The sequence below is a fragment of the Pholis gunnellus genome, assembly GCF_910591455.1.
Source record: "Pholis gunnellus genome assembly, chromosome: 4".
NCBI lineage: Eukaryota > Metazoa > Chordata > Actinopteri > Perciformes > Pholidae > Pholis > Pholis gunnellus.
Genome location: NC_136530.1, coordinates 3,106,346 through 3,119,377, shown reverse-complemented (window position 1 = coordinate 3,119,377; position 13,032 = coordinate 3,106,346). Strand labels below are relative to the sequence as shown.

General features: G+C 46.1%; 1 protein-coding gene across 2 annotated transcripts in view; it reads left to right on the top strand.

Moving 5' to 3' along the window:
• Positions 1–2,503: 2,503 nt before the first annotated feature.
• The window catches only part of plpp3 (phospholipid phosphatase 3), a 31,418-nt gene continuing 20,889 nt past the window's right edge, over positions 2,504–13,032 (top strand). For both annotated transcript variants that reach the window (XM_079157314.1, XM_079157315.1), the window contains exon 1: positions 2,504–2,913. In XM_079157314.1, coding sequence (XP_079013440.1) covers positions 2,775–2,913 — 139 coding nt within the window. In that variant the 5' untranslated portion in view covers positions 2,504–2,774. The remainder of the gene's footprint in view (positions 2,914–13,032) is intronic.

Genomic DNA, 13,032 nt, shown 5'->3' with positions numbered 1-13,032 from the left:
TATGTGTGTGTATGTGTGTGTGTGTCTGCCTACGGGAGCGCACGGAGGGGCGGGGCACTTCCCTGCTGTCACAGCTCGACGCTCTGTCGGGTCTTACGGAGAATACTGTGGCAGAAGAATGTGACAGATCTGCTGCGGTGGTTTTTATTCATCTGTCGTAAAGCAGCCTGTGCGCGGTATAACCGGGGTTTTCTTCTGCCACCGACCCGGTGTTGCGTCGAGTTTTGCTCCCCGGTCAATTACCTGCCCTGATAAATCCTGTAGCCGACAGCAGGTCAGATTCACCCAAACCAGCCCAACAGGCTGTGAGCAGCACTTTAAGTTCATTTACTCAAGTACTGCACCTCAGTTACAATTTTGAGGTATTTGTACTTTTGTACTTCTAATACATTTTGAACCCAATATTTTATTTTGACAATTTAAGTTATTTGTAATAATATTTTTTTTAAATTTACTCTTATATATACTCTACTTTAAGTATTTTTTTAAGCTAACACTTTTGTACTTTTACTTAAGTAGGCGTGCAGTACTTTTACTAGTACGTGTGTGACATTCTAGTATATTTACTTGAAGTGAAAGATTTTTAAAAAAAAAGTAAAAGTACTTCTTCCACCACTGGCTCTGCCGTATATTATACGACTGAAAGACATTTGAAATTGTGGAATAAAATGTTGACAGAAGAGCGATGCATCACAGGGTTTCTGTTGTTTTTGTTTGGTTTTGGTTTTGAATCCATTGTTTGTAGCCGAGGCCCTCAGATCAGAGTCAAGTGTCCCCTGTCTTCATCAAACCGGTCCGTCAGGTCAGTCTCATTGTTATGCTCACAAATAGGTCCATCCCATAGTGTTTAAGCCTTCCTGAGGTTATATCACACTTACTAATGTATTTATTTTTGTATCGCATCAGTCCCAAAAGCAGGTGACGAAAAATGTATTCAAAAGCTCAAACTGTTGATCATCTTCCATAAACGTTTTTGCACAGACTGGGCTGATAGAAATAGGAAGTGTACTTCATGGATAGATGCGACGCAAACAAGATTGAAACGAGTTGTTGATGTTGAACCACTAGATGGCAGCGCAGGTTTGTCGTCCAGCCTGACTGCAGCCTTCTCTGACATGGAAAGAATCTGTGGAGCTGGTGCACAAACGTGTTCTTATCAAAGTTAGAAATGAAGCATTGAATCCTGTTTCTTTTTAAATACACGTCTTCTCTGGCGAGGCTTCATTTCACTGAAGAGAGCAATCAAATGAGAATTACTGATGAAATAAATAAAGATGTTTGAAATAAACACTGTAGATTAAAGTATATAGTTTGTCTGTATCCACTTTTTCCTGAAGAAGTCAGAAGTTCCCACTAAACATTGCCTCTGAAGAAAAATGAATAATGAAAATAAAAATGGTGAATCATAAACTTTGACATGTTCTTTTTAAAAGATTGAATACAGGCAAAATAATATGCAAAACAACCACAACAGTATGATGTCATGACAATATAACGTCGCAGAAAGACAACATGAAGGAAACACTAGAAACAAAAAGATTAGAAATATATTTATTTTATTAAAAATATAAAATGATTAGGACTCTTCAGTAAATCAAATAATTAGTTTGGCACTACCATCATTTAGTGTGTTTCATATTGTACCGATAATCTCAACCATTTCACGTTGTGTTGTGCAACTTTATAATGGTTTGAGGCAGCTACTTTTTGCCAAAAGAAATTGACTTTGGAATGTAATTTATTTGTAGGAAATATAGATTCATATAACTTTTACATTTCTATTGGCGCTGGCAGCAAGACACAGTTTGTTTAGCCTGCTTGTCGTAGTTGTTTTTTGTCTCTTTGCAGTTACTTTCTGTCTCTTTGCGGTTTGTTGTCATCGTGAGTCCCTTCATGGTTTCTGGGTGCCTCTTTGCAGCTGTTTCTGCATTTCTTTGTGGTCATTTTGAGTCTCTCACTGGTTAACAGTGTCTCTTTGAGTGACATTTTGTAGTTGAAGGCTTACGTATGTGAACACAGAATTCTGCTTCTGATGCTTAATATGAAATCTGTCAGCATGAACTGATGAAATATGCTGTTACATTTATTGTAAAAAAACAAAAAAAGAAGAAATATTTGCTTTTATTATTCATGGGTTGAGAAGAAAGCAAATATCTGCATCTCTTATATTGAGATAACTCTGAAGCGCTCCGGACCGCCGGCGCCTCCAGTGCGCCTGTCATACCTCGCCTGGCCGCTGGGGGCGCGCTGCATCCACCGCGCGCGTCGCTCTCCGCCCGCTCTCCAGCACAGAGAGAAAGTTTTCCACGCAGGGGGAACGGGATGGAGGCGATTACCCACCGCTAGCAGCAGAGGGAAGAGGGCTGAGCCTCGAAGCCGCCGGGGGGAACTTGAAGAGAGCAGAGAGGAGGAGGAGGAGGCGGAGGAGGAGGCGGAGGAGGAGGAGGAGGAGGAGAAGAAGGATTGATATAACAAGAGCGGCTGTCGATGCGCAGCGCAATTCTCACTCCAAGTCCTTTTGAGCCAAGACCGATAGCGCGCTGCAGGCTTTCCCCCATTCATCTCGAGCGCAGAGCAACTTTTCTTTTCTCACATATAAACATTTATTCACTTTTTTTTTCAAAACAAGAAACCGCACGAGACGTCCGAGTTGGGAAGTTTTTTAAATTCCGCGTTGAATTTGCATGACATTCTCTTCTTTAAAGGACACTTTCCTCGTTCCGCCGCGTGCTGCGGGATTTTGAGCCGAGAGTCCAGGAGGGGGAACTTCTCAAATGCAAAAGTACATGTATGAGAAAGCGATGGCCCAAGAGACAAGGAACGGAGGAACCTCTACGTTAAACAACAACAACGGCGTCGACAACAGCAAGAAGAAGCTGCTGATAGCGCTCGACATCTTCTGTCTTCTGCTTGGTAAGTTTATACATTCATTTAGTGCTGCGCGCGCGTTTGTTATAATATGAACTGTTTACTTGTTTTGGAGAGGAGGTGCCTCACACCAGCTGATTTACGCTTCAAGGGTCTTTACAGTTCAAATAAAAGCAGTATAATAAATAGACCCGCGCTTTCTAATGGTTGGCAGTAAACGCCTTATCGTTTTAAAAGTATTGCCTGTTATCTGTCAACACAAGACAGCTTCATCTCTTATCATCCGGCTCCAACACACACACCGCCCCGAACACAAAACACTCCCAACACTCTGCCACATTGTTAACAAAATACATAGTTAACAGTTCAAATAAGTCACAATGAAACAATCTGTCATGAAATGTGTGTTTAACTGACTGACACGTGTGGATGAAAGTGTTGTCATCACATAATGTGTTGATGATTTCAAAGTGCACAGAGTTGCCAACATGCCTGAATGTTTTCAAGTGTCAACCTGCCCCCCTTTTTATTTGTATTTATTTTTAAATAGCCCCCCATGTGCCCTCATAAACCCCCAGAGGTGCCGCTGCACCTCGAGCTGTCCAATACATACTGAGAGTAAATCAATGTGTGATTATTAAGGTATTGATCCAGAGCTGATGAGGCGGCTCTTTGTGTACCTAACTTGTTATTCCGCTGGCGTCCATATCCAGTGTGCACAGTTCATGTGTATCTGGTTTTGTTTTTTGAAGCTGTTGTCACTGTAGCCCAGTCCTTTTTAGCTCCAGTGGCCCCCCTCCTTTCTCTCCCCCTTTTGTTTCCACTCCCTCCGTCTCCCCTTTCTCTCCTTTTCTTTTTTTAGAAAAAGGGGATTATGGGAGTTGCGCTCAACTTCTACACATTCTCTCCCAGAACGCTGCAAAAAAAAAATCTCTGGCCAGCTGCCCCTCCTGATCACTCCACTTCAAATTCTCTCTCTCTCTCTCTCCCTCTGGCTTCACTATCCAGCCCCTCTCAGTCCGGGGGGACTGCGTTGGAATAATTGCTTAAGCATGTGTTGTGGCAAAAGGAGGAGGGGGGGGGGGGGGGGGGGGGTGATGCCTCTCCAGTCTGTACAGAGATGGAGAGGCTGACCGGGTATTTAGAGGAGCAGGTGGGAGCCACACAAACAGCTTTTTAATACGGAGAAACTGAGGCAGCAAACGGTAGTGATGAAAATCTGCCACACTGCAGTAGGATTTTATAACCCAGGATGTTACAACCCCCCCCCCCCCCCCCCCCCACAAAATAAAGTGCTGTAGTAGTAGAAGCAGATCTGCTTGCAAAGTTTTCCAGTAGTTTCACGTCGGTTTGCTCATTAACAGAACCTCAGACAGAGATGCGCTGTTTCATCTGCACCCATATAAGTGCAGATGAGCTTTGAGGCGCATGTGGACTGAATTTCCTGCATAAACCGACTTCCTTCTCTGGTTAAAAAGCTGCTCAGAGGGGAACACACGCACACACACACACACACACACACACACACACTCATGCATGTAAACACACAGACGCAAATGGTCCTTTGTCATGCTAAACTGCAGTCTGGCAGCTCGGTGGTGATTGGTTGGCCCACTTTAGTGGTTTTGCTTAAGGGGGGGGGGGGTAGACATTTGGGTGGAGGGACAGAAGGGGATAAAAGGGAGGAGGAGAAAGGTGGTGGTTGGGGGGGGGGGGTATTATCAGGGGGTTCTGGATGAGGGGCGAGGAATGTGGGTGTGTAGAGGGCTCAGAAGAATCCTCTGTTGTGTGTGTGTGTGTGTGTGTGTGTGTGTGTGTGTGTGTGTGTGTGTGTGCACCCATACAGCTAGTTAATGCATAAATATCTCGTTACCGTTAATTAGTTTCTATCTGCCAGCTGACACCTTTCTACAGGTGGTCAGTCTGCCTCACACACACATGCACACACACACTCGCACTCACACACACACACACACACACACACACACACACACAGGGGGCTAATGACTGTCTGCATAAAGGACATCTGAGGGCCATCTTTAATCAAAAATAAGGGTGTTTTCCCTCCTTATGTTGCTTCTGCTAATCCCGATGCATAAACACAGCAGGGTCCTGGATTTTTTTTTTTAAACCTCGCACTCAAACTGCTGAGTCCGGAGTTCAACAGCGTTTGATTTTTGGCAGCTGAGGCCTAGGAATCCTCGGCTGGTTTCACTTTGGCTGTCTATCTATTTAGCACACACGGCCACCATTAAAATGCCGTGCACTCTCTATATATAACGCCAGCTCGTTCAACTCGTATCATCCAGTTGAAAGAGGACGTATATTGAGGAAAAACACGGTCAGGAAATCATATAGCTCTGAGCGTGGCCTCGCCTAACACCAGATTTAAGTTTTAAAACGATTGCAGAGCAGATTATACGTTGTATTATACGTATTATAGATTATACGTTGTGTGTTTGCTCTCGTGGGCAAACTTTATTGTCTCTCTGCGTTTGAGCTGCAGAATAATAATATAAACACCAGTTGATTTCCAGTCCAGGTAGATTTAAAAGGTCTGTCTAAGTGTTGCTATAGTGACTAACCACTCATATATACATATATATATATATGTATATATATATATATATATATACATATACATATATATATATTAGGCAGCATGATTGCCTTCGTTTCCATCAGCGTCTCAGATTTCTCGTTATCCGCTCTGATCTGCGATACAGTCAGGTGTTTGGTGACGTGTTTTCCACGATGTCTGGGGGGGGGGGGGGGGGGGGGGGGGGGGGGTCGGCTTCATAATGGGCCCCCGGAGCATTAACCCTTACATATGGCTCTGACCCAACTGCTGCCTCTCCATTAGCCGCTGTAGCATCACGGGCCGTCAGTCACCCCCCCCCCCCCCCCCCCCTCATTAAAGCTGGAGAGGTTTAACCTCTACCTCTCCGGGCCTCAGCCACTTCAATCCTCTCCAAATATTTTCCAGAATTTCTGAAATTCTTCATCTGGCTGCAGCGCCTTGGCCAAAGCCGCTTGATGTGACATCTGGTGCAATATTGGGGAGTGAGTGAACCAGGGGGCACAGTGTGTGTGTGTGTGTGTGTGTGTAGTGTAGCTCAGGAAAGGGTGGGAAGCGGAAAGGTAGTGTCGGTCGGAGGTAGGTGTGGTTGTGAAATGAAATCCTGTCCTTTTTTTTTCTTTGCCTCACATCCCATTTCCATTCTTTCTCCCCCCTTCCCTTCCCTCTCTGCTCCCTCTCCACTTGAGCTTGTCTTCTTAACTGGCTTTGCACTAATGGAGAGAAATGGAGGAGCGTTGGTAGACAAATACTTTAACTTTATTTTTATCGTCACATACGTACACATGGAATTTGACCTCTGCATGCAACTCATTCTAAACACGAGCAACTGGTTTCCTGTCTCGCTCAAGGACACTTTGACAGGAGGAGTCTCCTCACAATAAGATGTGCGTAGTTTACTGTATGCTTAGAAACGTATCTGCCCGACAACAACAAGATTGTCTAGCGTGTCGAGTAGAAAACTGTAATCAAAAAACAAGTGGGAGGCCCTCACACCCGAAGCCAAACACGGGCTCCAATCCAAAGCTGCCGACCTTAATCTCAGGAGTTCTGCAAGAGTCCGTCTGTTCAGGGTAGAGAGAAGTAGGGCTGGGTTCATGTGGGGGAAAAACCATTTCTCTTTGCCATGTCGAGCATCACTCATTTAGGTGTTATAATGGTCAACAAAACAGATTTCTATTAGTTACCAATTTGTCACAAGGTTTCCAGAAGGAGCACGTATCTATTGAAGGGGTGTCAGTTCATTGCTGGGACAGTTAGATGCTGGGACAGTTAGCTGCTGGGACAGTTAGATGCTGGGACAGTTAGCTGCTGGGACAGTTAGCTGCTGGGACAGTTAGCTGCTATGTTAACTGCTGTGCTGTATCGCTTGCAGTGATTGGTTGCGAGCAAAACCATATAAATAGTCGATTGCAGGTATCGTTTAACTGCAGAGGTTTTGATCACTACTTGATACTGGGTTATTTTCACTTTGTCCCGCTGCTGATGCTCCTCGTCAGTCTTGTCTTCTGTTTGTCAGATAAGGTCAAAGGTCAGGTGGGTACAGACGGAGCAGAGCTCTCCGTATGACATTACCTGCACTCACACACAGCCGAGGGCTCGATGCACGCAGACGTTCAACGGACACTCACAGTCCATCAGTTCTGTCACCAGTCGATATACGATGTGCTATTTACGTCACGATCACATCGCTGCATGTCTGCCTTCGTGTTGTCTGTGGCTGCAGCAGGCGGCCCTGTGGGGTGTTTTCTTTATATCGCGGCTGCAGGACGAGGCGAGGTTAGGGCTCTTAAGAAGGCGAGGAGGGTCCTCTGGCAGAAGCCCATCATTGGATTACGTCATAAGATAAAGATCAGCAGATGGTCATGACAACAGTCTTGGCCTCCGGGCTACTAGTCCTTAAAGAATGCATGCAGTGTGTTATGTGTGCATTTTATGTGTACATTGTGACGTGTTTCTGCCGGTGAGTTAAATGACAAACCCCGCCTCTCCGGGGCTGATGTCTGCGCAGGGCTGTGATTAGAGGCGTGCGGGTGTGAGCGCGCGTGTCCCATGGGGTTTATGAGGGCGAAGGGGAGTCATTAGATGGACTCCACGGCCTGAAGGGTGAAGGAGTGTGTGTGTGTGTGTGTGTGTGTGTGTGTGTGTGTGTGTGTGTGTGGGTAGCATGTGGCTCGGTGTGTACTTGTGTAAGTCCCCATGTGGTTCCCGCGGGCAAGCCGAAGGCATGAGGTCGTCTGATGTGACTGTGTCTCTTTACGCCGGTTTGCAAACACAGACACATTCATCCCAACGTCTCCGTCCCAGCAAACAATTAAACGGCACAATAAAAGACTTCAAACTGACGATGGATGAACAACAGCTTGTAGTTTACGCTCTGACAACAGTGGTGCGGTGAAGCCTCTGCCTCTCTCCTCTTCTCTCTCATCCGTGATTACAGCCCTCTTAGGTAAACACCCTCCAACTGCTTATTTAGATAAAGCAGAATCACCGGGCTGCACCCTGCCATAAACTTTTGTTAGCACTCGTTCTTTGCAAGAGTTTAAGCTTGTGTTTTGAGTTTTGTTGTAAATGAATGTTTTGTGGAGTTTTGTGTGCGGCCAATGAGCTCATGACATCGCACCCAACTCTTTGAGGTTTTTCTCACTCTCACACTGTCGTCGTTCTGGGTTCGTAGTAGCTGTCGGTCTGCACAGAGCTGTTCTAAAACCAGTGTGAGTCAGAAAGGCCTCCAGTACAGCCTCAAACTCTGCATTGGCTCAGTGGCGCATGAAGCAAAAGAGAGTTTTACTTCTGGAGAAAGAAATTACCCAGATTGTGTGCATCCGTGAAGCCCAGAGAGCGAGCTCACCAGCGTTTTCTTTAACCTCCGCCTCCCAGCCTCGTTCTCGGGCTCATAAAACCTTTTTGGGCCCACGCTGGGAGCTTTTGCCGCTACAGTATCCGTACATCCTTACCCTCATCCGTACTGCAGACATGCACGTCTCCTTTCACAGTGAGATACAGCTGTTGAAAGATAATAACTCAACATACATTCATGGTTGAATTGCATGCACTCCTTCTTGCTAACGCGGGATCAGCAGCTTACAAAACAAACAACAATGCTACGGGCATTTAATGGAAATGAGAAACGGAGGCAGCGTGATCTTATACAGCAGAGCTTCATCATAGCCAGCCGGCCCCCATTATGCATCTCTCTGTCCCACCACACTGTCCCCGCCTGGGCCCCCTCCCCGCTGTCACACAGGCCCCTCTGTCTGACACTTTCTCTAACTACACTCTACAATCCTCTGTATCTGTGTGTGTGTGTGTGTGTGTGTGTGTGCATGCTGTGCACATCCAGAGATTGAGGCAGAGGGATGGGGGGGGGGTTAGGGGTCAGAGAGATTTCACTGTTTGGCTGAGAACAATACCCCCTTTTGATGCATCTCGGCTCGCTCTTTGTTTCGCTAACGAGGACCCACAGGCCCGGCGGCAGACAGAAGGAGGATGAAATGGAAAGGGAGGGGAAGAAGTGAATGAGGTAGAGATGAGAGAGTGAGACAGACTCAAGGGCCCGCTTCATTATCTGTCGGTGGGTTTATGGTCGGTGCTGCTTCTGGCTGGTGTTCGTCGACTGGATTGTTGGGGCGACGGCGCTTATCTGCTCAGCTGTGGCCCGGTAATCATCTCTATAGCATCTTTATTGGTGCAGGCCTTATCTGTGCACTGAGCCCTGTCCTGTTTACATACAGAGAGAGAGAGGAGGATCCACTCTGCGGTACTTTGCAGAACATTCACACCGGCGCTCCGATTTAGAGCCCATTGTCTTCGGATAAACGCGGCCCGCGATGTGTGCAGGATGAGGGCAAAGGAGCGCAAGAAAGGGAGGAAAGCAAGTTTAATGGGGGAGCGTTATCCAGACGGAGGCGTCGGGTTTCAAAGACTCCACGGCTCTGTCTTCTCCTCGGCCAGGCTTTTGTCCCCGGGGGGGTAATAATGCCATTATGGCAACAACAGAGAAACGCCCAGCCAGCCAGCCTGATCCGGCCTCTGGGCTCTGCTCAAGTTTCCCTTCACCGGAGCAGCTGTGCGTTCGTCGTCTTTTGGCCGACGGTGCGGCCGAGCGTTCGGAGCGCCTTGATGAGTTGTAACTGATCTTTTTTAGATGTCTTTTACTCCAGTGGCTCCCAACCCTTCTTATGAAGAGACCCCGTTTCTATCGTTGAGTAAACTGACCCCTGACTAAGTGACGTGGTTTAACAGAACAGTTTATGCATTTTGAGCAGATCATGTTCTTTATTCAGGAACTTTGGATACAAGTTTCTATCTGTATTATGTTGGGTTTTTAATTCAACAATCATTACTTACTTAACTTCACTGTTTTCTTCTCCTTGTTCTCATAGACTGTGTGTGTGGTAGTCGTTGTGACGTCACTCGTTGGTTTGTGGACTTCGGTTTTCGAAGCCTCGAGTTCAGCATTTTGATCGTCGCCATCTTGTTTTTTTGCAACCACTGAACAGAAGTGACCATATTTGGACTGATGAGTAGAGACCTGTCAATCACCGTGTAGCCCCGCCCCTAAAGCATCCCCTGCTTTATGGTCTGTTTGACTCTAAATGGACCATAATTTACTAAATGAACATCATGCTGTATTGAAGAAGACTTGAAACTAGAGATTGAGACCATAAACTCATGCTTACAATGTTTACTGAGGTAATAAATCAAGAGAGAAGTAGAGTCATTTTCTCATTGACTTCTATACAACCAGAGGAGTCGCCAACTGTATACCTTAAAATAAAGTTGTCTTACACCCCCCGAATTAAAGAAGGCCTCTCACTGATGCTTTGTCGACCCAAAGTTTATTTCCCACAAAACAACATTGAAACCAACATCTCCTTAAACTCTTCATAGGCCGGTAAAAGTCCCCTAAAGAGTGTCCCAACAGATGCCTGTGTGTAAAAAGAATAAATAAAAAAAGGAGGGGACGGGGGGGGTATTTATTCCTGTGAATAAAATCTCTCTGAGTAAGCACATGCTTCAGCCAGCGGCCCCCCGGTCGCTGCAGCATTCACACAGAGGGGAGGAGAAAGGACAGGGATTCACTCTGCTGAGCTCAGCCACTCCTGTGTGTGTGTGTGTGTGTGTGTGTGTGTGTGTGTGTGTGTGTGTGTGTGTGTGTGTGTGTGTGTGTGTGTGTGTGTGTGTGTGTGTGTGTGTGTACACATGTGTGTGCGACACATCAGCAGCTCGTGGAAACAAAGAACTGATATCCAGGGCTCGAACACCTGTATCGGTGCACATATGTGCGTGTTGATGAACGTGTATTTTTCCCAAACAGCGATTAGGCGTATGGATAAAAACTTGGGTGGTTTTTTTTTTGGAGCCGAGTTTGTTTATTTGGATCACGAGAGCATTTTTTTTCTTTAAAGCCCTTTGTGGTCGACAACTCAGAAATGTTTGAGAACGGCTTTGCTGAAGTTGCGAGAGGAACCACACAGTAATCCACTTTTAACACCCACAAACACACACACACACACACACACACACACACGCTCTCCCAGATATAATACAGTGCTTTGGTGGCATGTACGCTGCAGCATAATCCCAGATCTGTGTCACATCCCTCACCTTTGACCCTTGGTCCTGTAGCTGCTCCCAGGGCCTCGGCTAACCTTATGCTCTCTGCTCACAAATGTCTGGAAGGCCACACATGCTCGTGGCTTTCAGTGACCTCTGGATAAAGTGAACCGAGTGGGCTTACGGCGTTGGGTGTGTGACGGATTTCATAACATCCGAGGCATCTGCTCGGCAGGCCGTATTTTAAAAAACCCCAGAGGTCACAGCAGCGTTTGAGCTGTTTGTGCCCTCTGAATGTATTATTTTATTAACTTTTAACGTATGTATGAGATAAAACATTTTCGTTATGATGAAATCTTCCACTATAGACATGATACATTTATGAGTTATTTTCACCGCTTGGCACCTCGTCAGTGCCGCGGTGGGTGCACGCAAAAAGTCTTTTGTCTTTCCTACTGTAACTGCTCTAACGAAGTACGTTCTGTTGCATCATGACATACGTACTCACACAAGCGGCTCCCTCGCTCACCTTGTTTTGGCAGAACAATGTCCACCAACGAGTGGACCTGGACCTGAGCCAGCCATTCTCCCTGATCCCTTGCTCTGATCAGATCCACTCGCACACAGCACACACACACACGCTCTCACTGTTAGCACGCACACGCTCTAATCTTTCTCTCACACACACACAGACAGCGATGACACTGTGGCTTGTTGATGGAAGAAGGCATTTAGAAGACTCTGCTAATGCAATTAATTGAACAAAGACACTCTCTCTGCCCGTCTGTCTCTCCACACACACAGAGAGTCACACACATATCAAATAACCACAACATAATATCTATACGTACTTCTTCTTTAGCTTCCTTCAGAATGTCCTTTAGCGACGTAGGTTATGTTGCAGGGTGTGTGTGTGTGGATGTGGAGCCTTAACTGATAAAAGTACGTCAAAGGATTCCACAAGAGACCGGGACTGGCCTGAAAATAGACGAGTGAAGGTAATGGATCTGTACACGGTATCATCACAACACACACACACACACACACACACACAGATCAGGTTGGTTCGAAATGACCATAAAAATTCATAGAAATTATAAAAAAAAATATGAAGAAAATGTAATTTGCTAAATTGTCAAAGGAACGATGACCAAAGAATAAGCTAAAATAAAACAATTTTGTGACTTAAGACAAAAAAAGGTAAAGTGAACTGAAGTTTGATGAACAGCCATCCTCTGAGCTGAGCTAAGCCACTTAATCCCCAACGGCCGTCTGAATTGTTGCAAAGCAGTGAGAAGAACAATCATAGAAGAAGAGAAGACAAAGTCTGATTGATAGACCGTCTATGGAGTCAAGTCCACCAACCCCCCCCCCCCCCCAGCCTCTCCGCCCTCTCTAACCTTCCTCTGAATTCCTGGTCGGGACGGGTCACATGGTGTATGCTTGAGGGACAGGAGGAGGAAATCCTCCATTAAGAGGAGGCCACAATACGTCTTCCTCTGCCCCGCTCCGCCTCCCATTCACCTCTCACACACTGACGGCTGCCTCTCCAGCTCGCTCGCCGTAATCACGATATCATTCTAATTCTGATCCCGAAAGCCCATTAAGATGTCATCAGAGACCCGGAGAGGGCAGCGAGTCACCCTGTCGTCTCCCACGGACACGCAGGTATTACTGCCACGTCATCGGGGGGGGAATTAACCTTTTTAAGCGACGCAGAGCATTAGCCGCCTTAAGAATAGCTATTATGTCCGGCTCTGGCAAGTACAGTCGGTCTTAAGATAAAGAGAAAATAATAGATCGCAGATCCTATAACCCTGCAGGACAGAGGAACTTTGGACTGAGCACTGTTGAAATACATGAAATTGCAAAATCCTAACAAGCTCTAACTGTGTATTAAGCAGCTAAAAGAAACACATTTCTTTCCTTTATGTTTGTGGACTCATGCCGTGTTAGTCCTGCTAATCTAGGAGCTCACTCGCTTTACCAGATTTAACTCCAAAGCCAATCGAACGGGCTCCGGCTGG